Source organism: Sparus aurata, chromosome 1 (assembly GCF_900880675.1).
Source record: "Sparus aurata chromosome 1, fSpaAur1.1, whole genome shotgun sequence".
Classification (NCBI taxonomy): domain Eukaryota; kingdom Metazoa; phylum Chordata; class Actinopteri; order Spariformes; family Sparidae; genus Sparus; species Sparus aurata.
Genome location: NC_044187.1, coordinates 19,910,497 through 19,934,375, shown reverse-complemented (window position 1 = coordinate 19,934,375; position 23,879 = coordinate 19,910,497). Strand labels below are relative to the sequence as shown.

General features: G+C 39.7%; 2 protein-coding genes across 2 annotated transcripts in view; both read left to right on the top strand.

Annotated features, from left to right (window-relative positions):
* zcchc7 (zinc finger, CCHC domain containing 7) overlaps nucleotides 1-10,285 on the top strand; it is a 52,670-nt gene extending 42,385 nt beyond the window's left edge. The window contains exons 8-10 of the mRNA XM_030430721.1: nucleotides 4,939-5,046; nucleotides 6,658-6,775; nucleotides 8,016-10,285. Coding sequence (XP_030286581.1) covers nucleotides 4,939-5,046; nucleotides 6,658-6,775; nucleotides 8,016-8,611 — 822 coding nt within the window. The 3' untranslated portion in view covers nucleotides 8,612-10,285. The remainder of the gene's footprint in view (nucleotides 1-4,938; nucleotides 5,047-6,657; nucleotides 6,776-8,015) is intronic.
* A 2,121-nt stretch (nucleotides 10,286-12,406) lies between these two features.
* pgm2 (phosphoglucomutase 2) lies at nucleotides 12,407-23,767 on the top strand. Its single transcript, XM_030434142.1, has 13 exons — nucleotides 12,407-12,649; nucleotides 14,480-14,647; nucleotides 16,039-16,230; nucleotides 17,697-17,780; nucleotides 17,955-18,148; nucleotides 18,285-18,474; nucleotides 18,563-18,660; nucleotides 18,914-19,094; nucleotides 19,371-19,464; nucleotides 20,423-20,552; nucleotides 20,667-20,859; nucleotides 22,352-22,485; nucleotides 22,695-23,767. The coding sequence occupies exons 1-13, from the start codon at nucleotides 12,575-12,577 to the stop codon at nucleotides 22,795-22,797; spliced, it is 1,836 nt and encodes a 611-aa protein (XP_030290002.1). The 5' UTR covers nucleotides 12,407-12,574; the 3' UTR covers nucleotides 22,798-23,767.
* Nucleotides 23,768-23,879: the final 112 nt, after the last annotated feature.

Here is a 23,879-nt window from a genome sequence, read left to right as displayed (position 1 = left end):
CATTATTCCACTCCTAAATGACATAATGTGCATTTAATCAGTGGTAAGAATTATCATTCGTCATTTAGTAATAAGGAAGAAAACTTAAGCGACAATTAAAACAACAAGTAAGAAAAAGAGCGTTAAAACACAGCGTTATATCAAACCTTTCTTACAAGGAAACAGGGACACTTCAATGGGAGTTAATTCTTTGGTACAGGTGTCTTCATATACACTTCTGAATGTACATGCAGAACCATAGGAATGTACACATAAATGCACACACGCTCACACATACAGGTGCGGTGTTATCAGAGGTCTTGCAGGCTTTGCAGGTCTTTGTGCATTTCCGCTTAGCTGGATGGTGTCGATTTTAGTGTGTGCGTGTGTCTGGAAGTGAGTGTGTGTGTGTGTGTGTGTGTGTGTATGTGTGTGTGTGTGTGTGTCTGTGTGTGTGTCTGGAAGTGTGAGTTTGTGTGATTTGTTGGCTGAGATGTAAAATTAGGGTTTAACATCCTGACCGGAGTGTAAGAGACTCAGTCCATTTGTATATACGATATCTAAATCCTCATGTCTTTCACATACATATGTGTTGTCTCTGTCTAATTGCTGGGACTAAAGTGAATGATATATTTTACATAAACATGACCTCATACTGGCAAGAATTGAGAAAAAAAAGCCTCTGAACACAGCAGAATAGAAGTTTAATAGATTTAGATAGATTAGCTTGTATCCTCTGTTCTGCCCTCTACGGTCTGACCAGATTACCTCCAGTCGCTGCCCCAAAAAACGGGAAGGGGAGGGGCAGGTGTTCCTCCAGAGGTGGCAGCCCACCGCCGCTCACCACTGCATCACATTATCGTTACATTCCAGGAGCATTTTCTCTCTCTAAAGAGAAAATCAGGACTCCTGCTGATTGTGTTCAGACTGATTGACTGACTGACAGGAAGAGATAGGGAGAGCCTCTGGGAATTACACACTGTGTGAATGCGGGTCCTCGCAGGGCGCGGGGTTACGGCTTCGGTCTGAGTCTTTGTGAACTGGCAGACACAAAGGGGGCAGGAATCACATCTGGTTATTTGGAGGACCCCCTCCTCCTCCTTCTCCTCCTCTTCTTTCTTCTTCTTCTTCTTCTTCTCCTTCTCCTCCTCCTCCTACATAGCCTCCCTAACTGCACACATGCACACCTCCACCTTAAACGTTCTCTTCGGTGATTGATTTTCTTGCTCCCATTCATGAGTGAAAGTAAACATAATTAAATGCTTAAATTTTGCACAATTAAAAGTCACCCATGAGAATAAGTGGATTAACAGTCCTGTATTTGTTTGTATTCTCCTTGAAAAGACGTTCACCTTATAGCCATTTCACAACTGTCTAATTAACCTCCCTGTTAACCTCATATGTACATACTGGCATGTTGCACACCCACGCACCACAAGGGTCTGTTTGTTTTGGTATGAGCCCAGTAGTCTTGTGTTGTGTTGTGTGGCTGTTTCCTATGATAAAGCATGCAGAGTTGGTCCCCTGTGGGTCCAGTAACATATGCAAACCTCTCCCCTTTGCTGCAATAACATATGCAAAACAGCGCCGCTGGCCCCGGCCCCCACAATCCCACCACCCGTTACTGTTCAGATCCCCCCCCCACACACACACACACACACACACAAGCCTGTTTGCTTCTCGGATTGTGTGTGTGTGTGTGTGTGTGTGTGTGTGTGTGTGTTCCTTCAGATTGTAGTTTGTAACAGTCTGAGCTTTGTGTTGGCCAAAGGATTATCACGGCTTTGCCACCAGCAGCTAAGGCAAGGAGCAGAGGAGAGCTGGGCTTAGAGAGACAGTGTATGTGTTTGGGACAACTGTGGGAAAACATGGTTGTGTGTGTTTGTGTGTGTGTGTGTGTGTGTGTGTGTGTGTGTGTGTGTGTGTGTGTGTGTGTGTGTGTGTGTGTGCGCACATGCATGCATGAGAGGCCACGGATAGCTGGTTGTCTGTGTCCACGCAGCAAACACCCTCCTGTACACACATCCTAAAGCGTCAGTCCTCTTTTTGTTTGACTGGCAAAATGTCTCTGATCAGCTCCACAAGCTCTTCAAGTCTCATCAGCAGGAAGTGGATCAGATCTCTCCTGCACTCAAAAGGGACCATTAGGTAAACACATACAGACGCTTTTGATGCAGCTTCCCATGCTGTGAATTGTTAGAAAGTTTAGGAATGGAGAGTTTTCTGGAAAGCAGGAAACATGTAGATGCACATATAATAATTTTTATTTATAATTTAAATTCCTGGATCTGCAAAAAGAGTGGGGTGTACTCTTAGCCAAGAGCCATCCAAGTTTCTGGAAATCTGTCAGACTTCAGAATTGGCTGCATTCAACTACTTCTGTATCAAAATAGACACTCTGATATTACACCCACTTTACACAGTGATTGGCCGGGTGTGTGAAGGTGATGGGTAAGCAGAGTGTGAGGTTGCCTCGAAGTATGTATTCATTATGTGTTTTATACAATTAATGTTTCATCACTTTTTGTGTCCGCAAACATGCAGAGCTATACATTTCCTCCAGGAAAGACCGTCTGAAGTCGCTGCCCTTAGCCCCAGTTTAACAGTTATCACATCTCACACCTCTGTGGCGGCTTTTCACCTCACCATCCAGTGTTGTGTTTTTAAACAGATGTGAATAATGCTTTTTTTTGCATTAGAGATTCTCTACAGAAATTCTGGAGTGTAGATCGTAGCTTGTTAACACCGATTCATTACATTGGCCTGTCAAGTTTAACCTCACTTAGATCCTGGCCCCTTTTCCTGACCAGCTCGCGACAGAGCTTGTGAAAAATATCTTAATTGCTTAAATTCAACAATCACTACCCGACTCGATTCAGTTGCACCTGGCTATACCAAAATTGGACAACCAAGGAAGTCTATACTCTGGTTTACAGACGAAACACAAAGTCTTTAGTTTGCCTGCTGGAAAAGTTTTCTTTCCCTCGTATTGCATTAGAACTTACTGCATTATAAACCTACTCTTACTGCTGCAAAATCAGCATATTTCTCTCGCTATTAGGAATAGTAAACACAATCTTTCATTTATTTTAAATGCTGTCGCTAAACTTAATCAAAAACTACCATCTTGTAAGCTGTGCACCCTTCACGGCAAATTGATTCACAGATATTTTCTGTAATAAAATAGATGAGATTAATTCAAGATGACCTCCTTGTCTCTGGCTACCGCTGCAGAATCAGCCTTACAACATTCTCATGATGGTTCCCAGTTAGTCGCATTTCTCAAGTTTTAGAACTATCTTTCTTGAGATATTTTCCAATTTAGTTTAAGCCTCAAATTCAGCTACCTGCTTCCTGAATCCTCGGTCAGCCAAACTGTAAAAGGATCTCTGAACATCTCTGGGACCTACAATGCTGAATATTGTACATTTTTCTCACTTAATGATGGCAATGTCCCCATTAGCTTTAAGACTGCTGTGGTTAAACCTCTACTTAAGACAACATTATTTGATACGTCTGGATTTTGCAAAGAAAGACATATAGCTTTATATATTTTTGTTTTGTGTATTTTTAAAACTATCTAAAAAAAAAAAAAAGAACAAAATAGGTGTGCGTCATATTGAGTTTCAGTGCACAGCCAGGCTCTCTAGGACTCCTGAGGAAGAAAGAGAAAGACACCAGACTGATATGATCCCTCAGGCCTTCAGCCTGTGAGCAATTTAGATGCCCCTGATAAGAAGCACCGTGTGAAAACAGAAAGAGCAGGAATGAGAGAGGGATGAAGGTTCATCCAGTTAATTAATATTGTATGAGCCAGACGACTCCGCCTCTTGTGCATGCGTACGCACACCAGGTTTGCAGACAACTATCACAGGTTGATGGGAGAATAGGAGGGGATTTAATTTCTTTTTTCTTCCCCCTCTCTCTCACTCTCTCTCTCTCTCTCTCACTCTCATGCTTTCATTCATTCTGTCTATGCGCTGGATCAGAGTATTTGGAGATAACACAAGCCCAAGGTCAGGGAGGGAGAGACAGAGGGAGACCTACAGCCAATTTACATGAAAGATGAATGGGAAGAGGGGCAGGAAGGGTGGAGGCCGGGCAGGGCAGGGGGTGGGTTTTAGACGGGGGACTGTGATCTCCTTAGGGTGCACATGTGTGTTTGTGTGTGTGTGTGTGCTTGCAAGAGGTCTGTGATCTCCTGGCCTTTGTGATGGAGATGGGCCCGGCCGGCCTGACCCGATAATGACGCGACGCTCTAATAGCATTCATCCTTTCTGCTGCAAAACTACTCAAGCGGAAAAGGGAGAGAGGGGGGGGGGGGGGGGGGGGCGGGGAACAAGTGTGAGGGATAGATGTGGGGATGGAGGAAAGAGGGAAGGGAGAGGAGAAGAAAAGCTAAGCTATGTTTAAGAAATGACGTGGGGCACAAATGATTTGTAATCTCCGAATCAGGATTGTGAGAGGAAGGAGGGGGCACCTTAGATGAGTGTGTGTGTGCGTGTGTGTGTGTGTGTGTGTGTGTGTGTGTGTGTGTGTGTGTGTGTGTGTGTGTGTGTGTCTAACATTAGCAGTAAATGCACTGTGCCAGTGTCTCCCCTCTCTCTCTTTATCAGTGTATATTTGCTGTGGGCACTGGAGCATGGAAGGCTTTCAGAACACAAGGCCCATAGGGGACGGGACCCTGTGTCCAACACACACACACACACAAACACACAGTTACTTATCATACAGGGTCATTACAGGACTCTAACTATAGCCCTGGTAATCACTGGTTTATATCAGCACTCATATTCACCGTACAATACACAGCAGCTCGTATCAATAGACAGCATGGGAATGATGGCAGAGAAGAGGGAGAATGGGAGACAAACAGAACGTTAAACCACCATATTCTTCATAGAGAGAAAATTGCCTTTCTAGTAACAAGCTCCTTTCATTTTCTCAATCTGTGCTTAGACTAAGAAAATGTCTAAAATGGGTGTTCCTCAAAAGAAGAAGGGAGGAGACCGGGGTCGGACCCCTGCCTACTGCTACAACTGCTCCAGGAAGGGACACTATGGCCATGTGAGTAGCTCAGTCTGTTTGATTTTAATTCAATTGTGCTAAATATTACATGTGTGGGGGTTTTTTTTGCATTTACTGGCTGTTTTCTAGGTTCTTAGCCTAAATAAAGTCCAGAATGTCCAGCATAAAAAAATTGCAGGAAAAGTTTAAAGTATTTAAGTTGTTGAAAAGTTTATTTTACTGCAGCACTACAGAAGTAGTTCAAATCTTAGAACACCAGACTTTTGCATGCAAGAGAGCTGTTAGGAGCAAACATTGTGTTTAGTATTCAGTTTCTTCTTAAGTCAGGCTCAACTTCAAGAACTTCCTGTATGCAGTGAGGTTTTCACTTCTACAAAAATATGAAAGAAAAAGTCTTGCACACTGTCAGCACTGACAGACTATTAGAGATGACACATTTGAAGCATGGAACTTTGTCAGGAATCAACCTTTTCTTTCACATGAGTTAATTATCCTAAACATCTGTAAACCAAGTGTGTTTAAATTAAACATTTTCAATCCTACAGTAATATATATCTGTATCTGACTGTATCTGCTGAGGAAGCTCAGGTCCTTTGGGGTGCAGGGGGCACTCTCTGACCTCTTTCTATGACTCTGTGGTGGCATCAGCCATTTTCTATGGAGCAGTCTGCTGGAGCAGCAGCATCTCGGCAACAGACAGGAGGAGACTTGATAAACTTATCAAGAAGGCCAGCTCCATCCTGGGATGCCCTCTTGACTCAGTGCAGGTGGTGGGAGAGAGCAGGATGATGGACAAGCTGTCATCGCTGCTGATGCAGGAGTCCCGCCCCCTGCAGGTCACTCTCACAGCACTGGGCAGCTCCTTCAGCAACAGACTGATACACCCTAAGTGTGTGAAGGAGAGGTATCGCAGGTCCTTCCTTCCTGCTGCTGTCAGACTGTACAATCAGCACTGCTCCCAATAGCCTATTGACCTCACCCTGTGCTCTGCACTGTGCAGTATATCTGCACAAAGGTCACTTCTGTTTTTGCACTATCTGGCCAATTTCCTTAACACCCATATTTATTATCTGTATTTAAAATCTACGTATAAAAAAAACAAAACAAAACAAAAAACTGCTGTTTATTTTGCACTATATCATGTAAATATGTATATATGTCTATTCTATTTCTTCCCTTTTTAATTGTATTGCTTATTTTCGCTATTGTTTATGTTCTTGTAATATTCTGTCGCTGCTGTGACAAACAAATGTCCCCGTCTGCGGGACATTAAAGGATTTCTGATTCTGATTCTGATACCTGGTTGTTTCCAAAAGTGGCATCTTGTTGGCCTGAGGGTTAAAATTGCAGGCAACGCAATTGCAGTAACACACACACTGTAAGAGTTTGAACAGGGACCTCCCTGATCTCTCGTGTCCTGTGTACCATCCACTATCAAAATAAAGGCAACAATTCCCAAATATGTTCTAAGAAATGTTTTCAAGACAAGGTTAGCGCCATTGGTGTTGTTTTTACAAGAAGTTATAGAGGGATTGATATAAGTTTGTTTTGTTTTTTTAGTACATGATCGATTACACCTCAAGTTTCTGTCAACATTTGTCATTAAACATTTTGTGTCTTGTTTGTGCGTGATTTGTGTGTTTTCCTCAGGCGTGTACACGGCAGAGAATGTTCAATGGGACGTATCCATCCACCCCGTTCATCAACCACTATGACACTGTGGAGGACATCAAGCGTAGACAACACAGGATTGGGTTGAAGGTTCAAGGTAAGACACACACACACACACACACACACACACACGCTCGCTCCTATATGTTAAGACTGCTGTGGTCTGCTACAGTAGCAATACACAACACTGATGTGTCCGTTGGTGGGTTCAGAGTAAAATTACCAACATAATTATGTACACTAACTCCGTCACAAGTAAAAAGGGCTGCATTTATAATCCTATTTAGTGAAAGTAAAGAAGTATTATCAGCAAAATGTTACAAAACTGCTTTTTCTGGAGCAAAATTATTTCATTGAGTGATATGTTGTCACATATGGCATCATGAGATTATCATTTTGACTGTGTAGCTGGTTGAGTCAAAACTCTTTTTACTACTTAATATACTCTACATCTTTTGGTCCAGTGGCTACCAATATGGAGGTTGGGCCCCTCATAAAGGTCAAAAGAGAGCTCTGCTGCACAATGTTGTCTAACTCTCTTCTCTAATCTTAGAAATATGTGTTTATACTTTGTGACTTACTCCTCGAGGGGAAATCTGTCTTTGGTAGAACAGCTAACAATTTCAAGACATTTGAATTGTAACAAGGGACCTAAGGTAAACTCTGCTTCTTTTTAAAAAAGTTTGTGAACTGCTGGTTTAATCTTTAACAGTGTGTTGTGTTTTCTAATTCTTTGTACTTGTAATGTAAAATCCAGAACTGAAGTGGAGATTTACACAGTTTGTGCTTCTGGACTTAGTCATTGTTTCATATGACACATTTTCTTCTCAGTTGTTCAAAAAAAATTAAACACTGAACATTGCTTTGTGTGCCATAATTGTTACATAGGACATTAAATATCTTATTTGTTATTATAGACATAAAACACAATTATGTATGGTAACTGTTGACCAGCAGCAACAGAAAAACAAGATGGATATCATGAGATATCGTCTATCTATAAAAAAATAACAAAGGAATTTGGATGAGGCAGGTTAACAGTTAAAGTGCTATATAAAAGATGTAAACAGTACAGAGAAAACAAAAAATATAAACATTGCTTTTAAATATTCACTCAGACATTTGTGGTCAGTGGTCAGTTAATGATTGTAATGGATAACCAAAAAAAAATAAATACATGATTGTGTTCCTCAAATTGCAGTGGCTTTATTATGTTGGATGTGTGCAGAGAGAAAACACTGGAAAAAGTGTTAGTCTAACAGGACTTTAAAAGGTTAGACAAACACTTCTATCAATCAAATAGGTCATTAAAGCCTGTTTATTTCTGTTTTCCATAGAATTGCAGAAAAATGGCAATTTCCCTGCCGGTCCCCTGACCCCTCGCACTCCAGGACCACCGAAGAAGAAACAGAAAATCAACCATAAGTCTAACCATACACCTCACAAAAGTCCTAACAACAAACCCAGCTCAAGCCACATCTTTTTTAATGACACACATGACTTTATGGCCCCGACACCCAAAACAAATAAATCCAAAAAGCACAAGCAACAGGAAAGCAGCAGCAATGTGAAAGCATGGAAACCCAAGAGACCAGTACCCACCTCGAGAAACCCACCACCTAAACTAATTTTCGATGAGGCAGATGACTTTCCCAGAGGTGGAGGCAAAGCAGCGAGCTTGGAGATAAAGAAGAAGAAAAGAAGGAGGAAACCAAAGCGAGCTCCTTCAGCAGCACCAGCGGGACACAAAAGTAGCAAAGCAGACCGTCACAGTTGGACTGGAGAGATGCACGGGTCAGAGCCAAAGCCAGACAAAGCGAAGAGGAAAAGGGGGTTTAAAAACAAGAAGTTTGCTGAGAAAAAAGCTGTCGCAAAGACGCACCCATCGGATGAAAACCTGTTTCTCATTAAACAGAGGAAACGCAGCAGATAGCAGTTCTTGTGACGTGTGGCTGTCAGGGCTGAGACACCTATGACTAGGATACTGCCGAATGTGTGCGTGACATTTAGGGACGTGTCAGACATCCGGTTGACTCAGGTCTCGCTGCAAAACAGTTCGTCAGGCTGCTTCAGGGGGTTCATAGGTTATTTTTCACAGAAGATGTTTTGACGTGTCACAGCAGGATGTAAGAAATAAGAATGAATGATGGCTCAATTCAGCTGCTTAATTTTCAGGGTCCTGATATTATTCATGTTGGCTTACGGTCGCTTGGATAGGTCAGCCAAAGTTAGAGCACCAATATTTAACTTCCTGGAGAAACATAGTTGACCGCCAGGTCGTCAAATATTGATACTCTGGTTTGTTGCCAGCTCAAATGATGGGAATGAGACTTATCAACCAGTTATCTTTCTCCAGCAAGCTACATTTTGTTGCTTTGAAGGGTAGAATGACGATTTGTCACTTCTATCTTAAAATGATCATCAGGTGTCCATATTAACATTTAAACAGGGTGACCTTGCTGTAATCATTCCTCCTGTTTATCCCGAACATCAGCTATATGCACTTACTTACTCTTAGTCAGACTTCTGAAAACCTCACCATGGTATCAGATAAAGTGCAAATTTTCACACTTACACCGGAAGTGCTTTATGAAGGGATCTCTAAATGTCACATATGAACAGCAGGGATGATTACAGCTAGCAGAACCTGTTGTAACTATCACACAGGGAACCTGGTTATTGTTCAAAGATGAGCTTTGAAAATGATGAACCTATCCTTTAATGTTATTAATTCCACCTGTGCTTTTAACAAGTCAAAATGTCTGCTGCGAAAAGATCTATTGTCTTTGATACTGTAGTTTCACAGTTTCATCCTGTGGTCAGTGTTAGAGTTACACCAGATTCAAACAGTGGCATCATTTCATGAAATTTTCACAGTGAGCAAACAATTAAGTTGCATCAACCTACAAAGTTTTCAGTTTTCAGTAATTGACTATTACTATCATTGCTATCATATCCTTTAATTTCTCTATTCACTGTGTTTTTGCACATTGAACAGAAGCTGCGTCTTGAAGGACAGTCAGATAATTTCCTCGTGCCTCTGCTCTGAACATATAGCTTAAAAATTGTTGCTGCTTTTTGAAGTTGGAACCAAAGAATGGTGATGTTTTAGTTTTTTTGTTCAAATACACTTGGAAATTGTCCTTTTTCATTTAGAATTGAATGATTTTCTATCTTAATATATGAACATACTGTAAATACGTCTATTACACATGTGTAATGCAAATCTACTGATTTGACTTATGCAGTTCCTGGGTGATCTGGACAAAATGCATCACTGACATGCAGCCCTGACAGTATTAACTTTTAACCATCTATCTGACTATTTAATTTCAGTTGGACATGGTCTTTTTTGTTATGGTTATAACAGGATGAAACATCATCACTAACATAAAGAGTTTAAGATAGTTCTTTGATAATAATACCGGTTACCTGAAGTCTCTTGGATGAATAAAACTTGAATCTTCTCTGTCTGCCTTCAGTTCTGTGACTCAGAAGGAAAATTCAGTTTTGTGATTCACTATGACCTGGTTTAACTTGAAACTGTTTCTTAATCACTTCTGTAAATTATAAAGATAATTCATTAAAGTCATCTGGTTCCAGTCTCCATGTGTCCTTTTTTCCTACCAGATGGGATACCGGTATGGGAACATCAGCCATCTTTTCTGTGTGCCATGTATCGTCTCCAGAAAGATTTCACGGCATTATTAAAAATCACTGCTTTCATTCCTAACTACAGTTGTGAAAAAAAGATGAAGTGATCCTCCAACAAGTGAGCCACCCTGTCGATAAAAATAACCACATAAATATTTGAAGCAAGAACACACAGGGGAGCGCTGTACTTAATTAGAAGTAACCTTTTAAAGTAATGTGAGTGGGTGTCAAAGACTGGATTAGATTAGTCACTGCTTGGACTGTCTCCAGTTGATCAGTGGTTACTTCATGTTTGTTCATCTGAGGACACACAACATTAGGCCATGAATAATGAACATTTGAAATATGTAACATACAGCTAGCTGCAAACATGTTAAACTAATCTTTACACATGCGTTATCAGCTAAAATCTTGTCACTTCACCAGTAGTGCCAAATACTTAATAAATATATATATGAGTGAAGTATCCTGCATTAAAAACTTATGAAGGGAAAGTACAATAATACTGGTGAACAAAAAGCAAACTAAACAGAACAGTCCCCTTTTCCAGACTGATGAATTATTCTCACTGGTTCATGCAGTCAGCTTAATTATATTGCTGAAGTGGAAAGAGTTGTATTTATAAAATTTACTGGAGGATAATATTAAAACAAAAACAAAAATATAATTATAATTTATAAGATTAGACTGGAAAGAGTACTGATAATCTGTAAAAGTAAAATTCCTTCACTGAAATATTACTCGGAAGTAAAACTACTGGTATCAAAATAATAATAGTAAAGGTATGAAGTCTTGTTCTTGAGCAGTCCTGTAAGTTAAATTACTGACTTGCAAAAAAATTACCTAATGACAGCAATTTCATTAGATCTAATTAGTTACCTCCACCCCTGGTACACATGAACAAGGAAGTTAACATTGCTCTCAGTGTACTACACAGATCTTCACATACAGTTTGAAATAGGGACAACAAAAACTCAACAAAAAACTGGTCAAAAATTGATAAAAATTAAGAGTGGTGAAACGGTCAAGAATGTGTGTTACATTAGCATGTATAATGAAAGAATGCTAATTGTCTGTACAGTATATTAAAAACACCATGGCTAACAAGATAAAAGTATAAATCATAAAAGTCTGTACAAGTAAATTATTCTGTTTGCAAAGATTCAATGGAGGTAAAACAAGAATGGATACTGTCAGGAAAAGAAGAAAAAAGAATAAATACTGGATAAAAATGTGTACATGGTGTGGCTGTATCATGTACATTATTACATACATATACATACATTATATACATTACTACTCCAAATTAGTCAGGGGTAGCCCGATATATATAAATATATCCATGTGCATGGATATGCAATAAAACTCAAATGAAATGTGTTACATTATAATATGGGGATGAAAAACATTCAGAAAATAAAGATTCAGATACGTCAGAGAATAAAAAATCAAGTGAAACACTGAAATATCCCAATATCCATAACTAATTTTGAGTAGTGTATAATGTGTACATGTCTATATACAATGTGTATTTAGTCAGTGTTGTCAGTACAGTACTTCAGTAAATAAATGTACTCAGGTATGCCCACACTAATGTTACAGGACAACAAAAGATTTCTTCTCCCCCACTTGAACTTGCTGCCTGTTAAACAGTTAAATGGGCACTTTGTTGTTTTTGGAAAATAGATTGTAATTGAGAATTTTAATGTTTACAATATTGATGAATTAATAATACAAACTCAAAAAGCTATTTTTATGTTTTCCTTGAAAGAATAAACAAGCTGCTCTCAGAGGAAAATAAGGTCCCCAGAACAGTGTTTGAAGGTAGAAAGGTGGCAGGGTCCGCCACACATTAACAAAGAAAAACAGTATGAAACTGTGTTTTAAGGGTTTGTACATTCAGTCATGTAATGAACAGAGTTTGTTTATTTATTTTTGGGGGGCATAAAAAAAATAATTGTTCAACTAAGATCTTTCTCTTCGGATTAAATCTTCTCCAAAACTACACAGTGCATCTTTAACAAAGTTCTTACATTTGCGGCGACCCGTGAAGGCAACAGATGAGTAACTCGTGATGACGCAGCACGTCGCTCCGCCCCGCCCCTCGTTGTGGACGCTACTCGCATCATTCACAGCAGCATTTTCCGTTTTGTGTCAGAAAAGGCTTCAGTGTAAGCGTATTCACTTCGTTTAAGCAGAGTTAGCGCTTTTGACGTTGTGTTGACCCGAGTGAAGAAGAGATATGGAAAAAGGTCAATCCTCAACCGGTGACACGAAGCTGGACCAGGCTGTCAGACAGTGGCTGCAGTATGACAAGGTGAGCTGACAGCTAGCGAGCTAGCTTAATGTGCTGTAGCTGTCCTGGAGTTTGTCAGCCAGATACTTGATGTTACCTGATTACTGCTTTAAAACTGACTCAAGTCAAGTCAGACCAGGACTTCATGTGACTATTAAGATGCCATACGAATACCAAAATATGTAGCGTTAACTTTCTGAATAGTTGAATGAAACGTCAAACTGCAGGTAAAATACATACTTAACTGTATTCTTTTATTATAATCAGTTAAATTTACTGTATATCTTTCTGTGCCAGTGTCTTCACAATATATAAATCTTAAATAAGTAGAAAGCACTGCCTGATAAGAATACAGGTCCCTATCCAATCCAGTAGTTGATGTTAATGAGTTTTTAGTTTAACCTAAATAGTCTTTTAGTCAGTTCATTTGAAGAAAATTGTCAACAGGCACACAAATAATTCAAATGTAAAGGATCAACTCTCCAAAAATACATGATAATGAATGATTTCTTACTTGAACAACTGCTCAAAGATTCCTTTTATTCCCTGAAATTGTTTCTGAATCACATACTAGAAACTTCTTATTAAAATAGTTGGAAAAGGATATATTCATTGTCTTTAAATTTTTAATAATTTTTGGTTATTTCAGCATTTGTCGATTAGTTGTTTGGTCTATAAAATAGTGGAAAATGTTGTTTACTGTTAACTTAAAAAATGAAATTAGCTGTAAACTCTTAACATGCCACTTAAACATGCTGGAGTCACTTATCCTTACATTTTATTGAAAAACACTTATCTTTAAAGCATCACAGATAGGACACAAACCTGCTCGGAGTTAACTTCCTTTTAACAATCTTAAATTAGGTCATCAATAATCACATCTTGATCATTAATCAAGTCATGATGATATTCACGATTATCACGATAATAAAAATTCTTCACAATCAACTGATTCTGAATGTTTCAACCACGTTCCATGAAAAAAATCTAATATTCTCCAATCCCTTAGTTGCCAAGGAGAAAAATACTATTATTTTGTGCTTTAAATAAATTAAAGTAAAAGCTTGAGATGCCACAATTCCTGTCCCTCTCCCCTGTCCTCATCAAAAGGTCATCAGACACCCGTGTAATCTTACTAACATGCATCCCGACTTCTGACCAACACAAACAGAGTCATTCATGGTCTTAAAGAGGCATGGGATGATACCAATCAGGTAATATTGGAAAAGGGAACCTTGTTCATTAGTCTTAATATAATTGCGTTAGGGAGCCTTTCCTCAGTGGTCCATTTAATTGAGAAACATAAATTTAGAAAATGCACACATTAATTCACAGCAAATTGTTCTAAATCCCTGAGTCACTTGACAGGAAATGTATTGGTGATTTTCAACTGCAGTTATTTGACTATTAGAAACTTGAAAAACTTGCCAAAGATGTTTTATTGTTAAGTATTCATTAAGATACCTTTTTTGAAGTAAAACAGCCAAAACTTAATTGGTCCTAGCTTCTCAAATGTGAGTAGTTACCTTCTTTCTTTGTCTCCCATGATGGTGAATGGAAGCTTTGGAGCTTTGGACTGCAGGTTTGAGACAATAATACATTTGAATACATCAACTTTAGCTTCAGGGCATTGCAATATGCAGTTCTTACTTTAACTATTGTTATAAGTAATAGCTGTAACCGTAAGTTGGGCTTATTTTTTAGTGTACTTGCATCATAGGGAACAAAAAACTAACAAACTGAAGAACGTTACATTACAGATAGACTGTAGCTATAAATGTGAGATGTAAATGTAGATAATCAATGTGAGATTTATATCTGTGCATAAAAAAATATGTTTTTCTTCCCCAGAACCCCAAGACGGTGTCCATGGTGAAGGACCTGGTGAAGGAAGGAGCGGTGGAGGCTCTGAGGAAATGTTTCTCCTCCAGGATGGAGTTCGGTACAGCTGGTCTGAGAGCTGCCATGGGCCCCGGCATTTCCTGTATGAATGACCTCACTATCATCCAGACCACGCAGGTTGGTTAATGGATAAACTGCTCCCGCACAGCAAGTCACATGCCAAGTCAGACATACACATTATTGATTTTGATGTTTGAAGCAGTCGAGACTCACGTGGTCGACTGCATAGCTCACATGCCACCATATTGTTACTGGTCATTGTAGGGGGCCTCCAGAGTAAAGTTTTTCACTGGTGCTGCTGATGCTCCCTACTAAAAAAATTATCCGAGCATCAGTACAAACTTTGCGCACCACTTTAATTGCAACACAACAAATGGCTTCATAAATAGTACCTTTTTTACTGATAAAAACATACGTACCACAGACTGATACTGAAATAATCCTTTGAACATTTGCATGGTGGACTTCCGGCCCAACTCAAACCAGGTCAGTGCATCTTAAGTGTTACCATCAACCATGAAGGACAGATAAGTGTAATGGCTTATCCTTTCACTCAACCTCTTTCAATGAATCTGCGATATGACCAGAACAAAATGTGGCATTGTTGCTGTAGGTTGGACTTACTGTTCTTTTGGAACAACTCAATGTGACCCTTGAGTCAAGTGTAGTGAATGGCTGCTCTTTTTTTCCAACTTAATAGGCTGTATTGAATTTTTAAGTAATTTCATCCTTTCCTGCAGATCATTAGATGTCTGCCTTTGAAATGCTGTTGTCAGAGAAACTGCATCATCAGGGCATCGCTTCCTGCTTGGTTTATGCTTCATGATCCTATTGTTCTTTACAAGTGTTTTGAGTTGAAAGTGTGCAGTCGAGCGCGGAAACTTATATTTTATTTTATTTATCCGTTAATTTGACAGGGTTGATACTTTTGGCATTGCATTACGATGCAACCATTGCAGTGTATAGAGAGGGCCTCTTGTCGTGGCTGATTTGCTGTCCTTGTCCCTGGTCAGGCTTTTGAGGAATAAAATACAGGGTTAGGGTTGGGGTACATATGAAATATGTATGATATTTTTTTATATATGGCACAGTAGGGTTCCATTTCCTGTTGGAAAGCGTAGGTCTTTGCCTTTTGGAGCACAAAATCACCTATTGATTCCTCGTCTGAATTGTCCTCATAAGAAATGTGAGACAGAGCGTTTCAGTGTCAACAAATGACCAAGCAAGAGCAAATACAGACACACGTAAATACACCATGTGGAATTTACGATGAGGTGAGCCTCAGGTTAGCTTCCCACCCTCATCTCTCTCACACATACACACACCGATTCCTGCTTCCTCCTGGTGTTTCACATGATACACGATAATAATGATTAATGATTTTAAAAAACGAAATCAAAACAAAGAAATGCGAAGAAGGCTACTTTCATCATGATCCTTCCTGTTGCTGTTTTAAACCCCTTTCTTCAAGCTGTCTCTTATTTCATGAAGTATTTTTCCTTTGACAGGGTTTCTGTCACTACCTGGAGGAGAGCCTCGGGAACCTTAAGGAGCGAGGGGTGGTGATCGGTTATGATGCCCGGGCCCACCCTCCCAGCGGGGGCAGCAGCAAGCGCTTCGCCAGTCTGGCTGCAGCTGTGTTCATCAGCCGAGGGGTTCCCGTCCACCTCTTCTCTGACATCACTCCTACACCTTTTGTGGTAATCACTTGAACTTCTGCAATGTCTTCATTTTGGGTTTTTTGGACATTTCAGTCATAGATGATGTAACACCTAAAAACAGAAGTATCAGTTGCTCATCATCTTACTATTTTACATTTTACTTGTGCTTAACATCATGTCCATAGGTTACATTTGTGAAAGAAACCAAATTCTTTGACCAGTTTGTCCAGTTTCAGGTTTGATTGTGGAGCAAGTGACATTTGGGCAAAAGCTACAGGGCAAATTCCATTCAAAAAGCACACTTTGCCTTCAAATGCTACAGGTTGCATAAGCATGTATAATTTACTTGGTTGGACTCAGCTTAGACATGTGAAGGGGGACAGTTCACATGACCCTGTGGTCATGCTACTGTACACATTTGTATTGAGCAAGAAACCATAAAAAAAATACTTATTGCAGCCATCACAAGGGTTTTATCTTGACACAGGGTTTTTCATTCTCTCTAAGGTCTTCCAAATGTGATATGTATTCTAGTCTGAATTTAATGGATTGCAAAAGTGGTTAAAATAACAGATATTGTGACACACACAATAAGTAAAGAAGTGAAGAATTAAGCCTGGCCAGATTGGCAACGCCACAAGAACTCAAGCAATTTCATAATGAAAGCTTTTATGATCACACATTTGGTGTGACAGTTCTCTACATGTTGAAAGAACAGACTGTGGACATCATAATGCATTGAGAGAAAACATTACCTCAAACACAGAAGTACCATGAGCAGAAATATTTGATATAACGGTCAATGATGGATTTATTGTCAGGTCAGTTCGATCAACACACCTGCAAACATGTAAACTAATCAGGAGGAGACAGAAAAGAGTTGATAAGAAATGGGAGTTGCTGCCAAAAAGTAGAATGATACATTCATTGTAGTTGCATGTGTTTAGTACTGCATCCTCGTAGTGCATTGTGATATTCTCTGTATTTCAAACATGTAGATAAACCAGTTTTGCTGGAGACAATAATAACTTTTAGGTGTCTTCCCGCCAGCCTGTCAGAATCAGGATCATTCTCACATTACAAATTAAGTAAAAGTAATTAAAAGTAAAATGTTTTATAGGAAGTAAGTAGTACAGTAGTAGTAGGTTTATGTTGAGGAAGCTCTTTTGGCAGCAGGAGAAAAAATGCAATTGAGCTGCTGTTTGTCCTTCAGAGTAATTGTTGGCTCACAGACTGAAGTGATCTGCAAACAGAAACGCATTTTTCAGAAATGCCACCAGATTATTAGAAATCACCTCCATTGCAACAGAAATAAAGGTTTAACTGTTTGGCTTTTACTATAAATGAAATGACTGCTGTTATTTATTTTTTTTTTACATACTGTCAACATTTCTTGGTGCTTATTTCTCACATTCTGTGCAGTATACCTTAAACTCTACATGGGCTAGTATGATGCTTAAGTGTATTGGGAAAGTAAACACATTAATCTCCTGTTTTTTCTTCAGCCTTTCACAGTTTCTCACCTGGGTCTGTGTGCTGGTATCATGGTGACTGCCTCTCACAACCCTAAACAGGACAATGGCTACAAGGTAATAAAATAAATCTGATCAATCGTTTGAGACATTTTCAAAGTGTTTTCCTGGTTTTCTTGGTCTTATATTTCCTCTATACAATAATGAGCTGAGTTTGGAATCAGCTCATTATTGTCTCTCATGTTCTATCAGCTGTCATATCTGTCCTCTACTGCTGTGTGCATGTCTCAGGTGTACTGGGAGAACGGAGCCCAGATCGTGTCTCCTCATGACAAAGGCATCGCCAAGGCCATAGAGGAGAACCTGGAGCCGTGGCCTGAGTCCTGGAACACAGAGGAGGCCCTGAAGAGCCCCCTGCTCAAAGATCCCTACCAGGACATCAACACACAATACTTCAAAGCTATCCAGAAACACTGTCATCACAGGTGCTCCATTAATAACTACCTATGCAGCAGGATGTACCTTTCAAAACACCTGAGGAAGACACAGACATGACATACAACTGGACGAACTATATTCCCACTAGAGATTATGTTATGACTCAGGCTTCTTTTTTCACAGGGACATAAACAAGAGTTCAGAGGTGAAAATTGTGCATACGTCTGTGCACGGTGTCGGTCATGCATTTGTCCAGTCAGCTTTCAAGGCCTTTGACCTTCACCCTCCATTTGCTGTCGAGGAACAAAAAGATCCAGACCCTGAATTCCCCACCGTCAAATATCCCAATCCTGAGGAGGGAGAGGGAGTCCTGGTGTGTTCTAAAAATTCACATCACATGCAGTTATATGCAGTATGCATGGTATGATCGGCTGATGGTGTAATGTGTATATGTTTTGCAGACACTGTCATTTGCACTGGCAGAAAGAGAGGGGGCTACAGTTGTGTTGGCGAATGACCCTGACGCTGATCGACTGGCCATCGCTGAGAAGCAGGAAAGGTAATAATACAATGCTGACTTCATCCTGTAACATTCTAACAGTGTTTGTCATGTTTTTGACTTTCCTCTTTCTACTCTATTCATGCCACAAGTGCAAGAATCATCATCAAGTTTGGAACACATGTACATATTTGATTAAGTTAATGAGGCATGTTTATGGAAACGGACTTCACCAAAAGAAGAAATTAGAGCCAGAGCAGTTGTTGGAGTTTCGAAATTTCATAACCTCTCTCTCTCTCTCCCTCTGTGTCAGTGGTCAGTGGCGAGTGTTCAGTGGTAATGAGTTAGGAGCGTTGCTCGGCTGGTGGATGTTCCGCTGCTGGAAACAGCAAAACTCTGACGCTGCTGCTGTAAAAAGCCTCTACATGCTGTCGAGCACCGTCTCATCCAAGATACTGCGTGCCATCGCTCTCAAGGAAGGTTTCCACTTCGAGGTAACCAACTCAACTTCAAGACTGTAATATGTTATGAGTGTGAGACTTGGAAGCAGCAACATGAAATATGCAACATTCAAAGTCGGATGCACTCGAACAGTGACTTGATAAATATGGCTCACTTTCTCCTGGATTTTATGTCCTTGCACGTTCAAACATTACCGTGTTTCCTGCTACAAGAAACTGCTCTCAAATGCGTTCAGTAATAGTGATTCAAGATAAAAATGTGGCTAATGGCTTTCAAACCCCACTTTACTGTCACCACTTTTTAAACAGGAAACACTAACAGGATTCAAGTGGATGGGAAACAGAGCCAGAGACCTCCTGAACCAGGACAAGACTGTTCTGTTTGCCTTTGAGGAGGCCATAGGTGTGAACACACACACATTCATACACGGAAACACACAAATAGCTGTTGTCCAGGGGCACAGTCTTAGGAATTTCATCCTTATTATTTGTTCATGGCATCACATTACAAGAGTTTGATCATGTAACAAGCTGGGTTAATTTGATCTGCCTGATCTAATGTTAATTGACCTGAGATCAGTTACAGGGCAACTTACAGTTTAAGTGAAAACAAGATTCTTTTGCCAGCTCACAAGATCTAAATTTGGGTGAAGGCCATTCAGACACATGGCTTCATAGAAACAGGCAACAAGAAGAGCATACTTGGAATTAAACTCTGGCCTCCTAGAGCTAACAACCTGACAAACTAATTGAAAACATATTAATTAAAATCTGTAGAATTGTAAAATCTTTAAGCAATGAATATGCAGAATACTCTAATCTATCTCAAAACAAGCTTTGTCATATTAGCTGTATAGAAAGAATCATGCCAGGCATCACAGATCCTCGTAGTATAACATGGTTAACCGGTCTAACCTTGAACAATTTTTATTGGCTAAGGCACACCCAAGAGCCAAAAGTCTCTTCAGCAGCCTGACAATGAATGTAGCAGCAACATTTACTATGTGGCTCATGGTGTTATAACCATGACATACAGCCTTGGTTATTTTATTTTTTTTAATTAATACATGAATCATTAGATTGCATGAAAATCCACATGTAAACTGAGGATCCTGCCCTTGGTTGACCACGAACTTGGTTAAAGGTCGTTTGGGGATAATATGACAGATAGTCACCCACACACAACATCACATTGTTTAGAGTTTCCCATATAACATGATTATGATGCCATAATTGGAATCACATGCCCTTGCTCGTACTGTTAGTAAAACCAGCAAGTGACTACAGAAGCTGGAATTCAAATATAGCAGGGATTAACGGAAAGTGTGTGTGCTTGGTTTTTTTGTGTGTTTACCTTGCAGGTTATATGTGTAGTCCCTCTGTATTGGACAAGGATGGAGTGAGTGCTGCAGCCATCGCAGGAGAGATGGTTTCTTATCTGGCCATGAAAAAAACAAGCCTTTCTCAACAACTCACTGCCATCTACACAGAGTAAGACCCAAATGTATACATGACACTCATCTGGCTATGATTTCTATTCTAAGATACATAAACTACATACTCTCTCTCTGCCTCCCTCTCCCTCTTTCTACTCCTCATTGTCAGGTATGGCTACCACATCAGTAAGAACTCCTATTTCATCTGCCATGACCAGGACGTGATCCGCAGCTTGTTTGAGCGCCTGCGTAATTACAGTGGCAAGAAGGACTCATATCCCACTGAATGCGGTCGCTTCTCCATCTCTGCTGTACGAGACTTGACCACCGGCTACGACAGCAACCAGCCGGATAACAAGGCTGTAAGTAATCATATGGACACATGTATGGAATATCTACTCAAACTATGGCAGACCTTGACAATTTTTGCTGTTTTTTTGGCTTGCACTGCATTTTTTATCCAATATTTTGGGTATAGAATGAATATTATATTGTCTCCAAATAGATATAACTATTAAAAAATAACAAGAACTATGACAGTTCTGGTTATTTACACATTCAGGGCTCTCACATGCTTAATTTGGTGAAAGGCACTGTGAGCTCTTTGTTATCATAATTGTATCTGTTCTGTTCTATTTTAAAGCAACTCCAATTGATCCGTTTACAATGTGAAACCAGTGTGAGACGTGTTACGCCCCTGTTCTAGGGGAACCCAAGACATAACATGATGTGCATCTCCTCATTCTTTTCAATCCCAAGAAAGCCAGTATCACAGAGGACTTGCATTCAAAGTAGCATTTATTTTTGCTTCAGAGGGAGAACAAGGCCAACACAACAAACAGAAGAATCTGTTACCCTAACTTCGTGCCACAAATTAAAAATATAAATCAGGATAAACAGGAGAAAAGGGTTATCAAAGAAAAAGGCTTCTCCCTCCAACCATGCTACCACACAGGTTTTCTGTTTACTGCAGCTGAGTTACTCACAACTGGTCCATGTTGGAAGTGGAAGATTTGTGGAGAGGGAGATTGCAGTCAGTCGGTAGTTCAAAAAGGTCTCCTCTCTTCCCTCTGACCAAACCCATCTCAGCAATCAAGCTGAGCAAGCCAATCAGCAGGTCCAGCCTGCTCACAATCAGAAATACACACACACAGAGAGCGACTGCTCACACACAACAAGGAGGAGGAGAGACACATCAGCAGCAAATATAAACACAGTAATGATGGGTCAGATTAGTGATGAAATCACAGAGAACTATTACCTAATTTTGTAGCTCCCCTCGGCTTTAGTGTCATTTATACTGATTTTCAGCTCACTGGCACACAGCTGTTTTGATCCACTCTTACCATATTCATTGTGTTGTTTTCGCTCTAGAGACCCACTGTACACTAACTGCTACGCGCCAAATGAAAGACAGACGCATCTGGCAACTAACTGGTGAACATATTGGAGCATTTAGCAGCTAAAGAGCCAGATATTTCCCTCAGGAGTTTGTAGAGACAAAAGATAGATAAAAGAGAGTGAATATTGAACTTCATCAGGTGGCCAAAAACACAATTCCAAATAATTTCCGTCCATATCTACTGTTTGCAACTGCGTGCTTACTCAAAAGTTGACAATATCTCAATGCTGTGTCGAAAAAAAGTTACTTTAAGTTTAAGTTACTTCTTGTAGAAGGGCAGTCGTTCTAAAAGTATTCACGGAAAAAAAAAGATATGAGCTATATACTTAATATATACTTTCTATGAACATATACATACTATGCAAATATGTTTATGGAGAACTTCAGCTTTTTTTTTTTAGTTAATGTTTTTCCATCTAGCCATCTATCACATCCTCCTCCCTGTGTCCCAGGTTCTTCCCACCTCCAAATCCAGTCAGATGATCACATTCAGCTTCGCCAATGGGGGTGTGGCCACCATGAGGACCAGTGGCACCGAGCCAAAAATCAAATATTACACTGAGCTCTGTGCTGCTCCTGGTAACAGGTGAGTCACTGTTATTTAATTATAGACATAGTTTATGCTATAAATCGTCAGAAAGTCTTATTTAGTCAAACCAACTATCCAAAAACAAAAGATATTCAATTTAAAATGATGAGAAACAAAAATAGTTGTGATTTACCTTCCTATGGATTTCCTAATTGTTATTTCATTATATCATTTATATAATTTATTTCTTTGTGTCTCTTAAACAGTGATGTGACGCAGCTGAAGAAGGAGCTCGATGACTTGGTCGATGCCATTGTCAAAGACTTCTTCGAGCCAGAGAAGAATAAATTGCAGCCCAAACCCGAGTAGCACTGATAACACATACAGTCAGGACCGGTTGTGACTAATATCTCTCACCAGCATTGCACATAATGTCTTAATTACTCCAGAAGGGATTAATGATTCAGTACAGGCGTCATTGTGATTTACAACTAATTTAATCTACATTTTGGCACCTTGCTTTTTTTCCCAGTTTAGACCAGACCTTTGAATTAATTTTTTTTTCATTGTAACCATCTGCAGCGTTGATAACAACATCGAACTTCCACTTTGTCTTTTCTGGATGTTTTTGCATCCAGACCCTGTTTTACAACTAGAGGTCACAGTATAACACAGTTTAATGCTTTTAATTCAGTTTACCTCAGCGCTGGAGATTTTAAGCCACAACTGACTTTGTGTTTGTTTGAAATTCAACGGCCAGAGTCATACTTGTTGTCCTACTGTAGTGTTTAAATACACGCATTGCTGTATAATCACTTGTAATAATAATGCATTCCACACTGCTTCAGCATCGCCTGCAGAGCAGCTGATGTGAGGACTTAAACAAGGGTGTATATGAGAACTGCTGATGTTGTAACTTGAATGGATTTTGTAAAACTGCTGATAAACTTTGAATGTGTAATATCTTAGTCGGTAGTGAGGTATAACAATTAAAGTGACAGTTTGACATGATGTCTGATGTGAAGATCAGGTCAATACAGAGTTGCTAGATTGTAAAATGGCCAAGCTTGAAAGCTAAGAGCACCACCCAGTGGAGACATTGTAAATTCATTCTTCAAATGCACCCACAGCTCATTACTTGATATGATAGTTGTTCATTTAAAGGGACTTTTGACACCACAAATACAATTCAGATCTTGTTTCTTCCCAGTATTTAAGTCGTCCTGACTATTCTCAAGAAATGTGTAATTAGCAGCTCACCTATCCTTATGTGCCTCGAATTCCAAAATACTGTGCTGAAAATACAATTTTACTCAATAAAAAACGGTTTCTAACTGTGTATGTGGAAGTGCAGAAGGATGAAACACACACACTCACAAGTTGTGCATCTATCCTCCTTAGGTCACTGCATTGACTTCTATTCATTAACCTTAACCATAAGTGAACAATTC

Coding starts and splice junctions, on each gene's coding strand:
- pgm2 (XM_030434142.1), top strand. CDS start 12,575: ATGGAAAAAGGTCAATCCTCAACCGGTGACACGAAGCTGGACCAGGCT. Junction 19,095..19,370: donor AGGAAGGTTTCCACTTCGAG/GTAACCAACTCA, acceptor CTTTTTAAACAG/GAAACACTAACAGGATTCAA. Junction 19,465..20,422: donor TGCCTTTGAGGAGGCCATAG/GTGTGAACACAC, acceptor TTTACCTTGCAG/GTTATATGTGTAGTCCCTCT.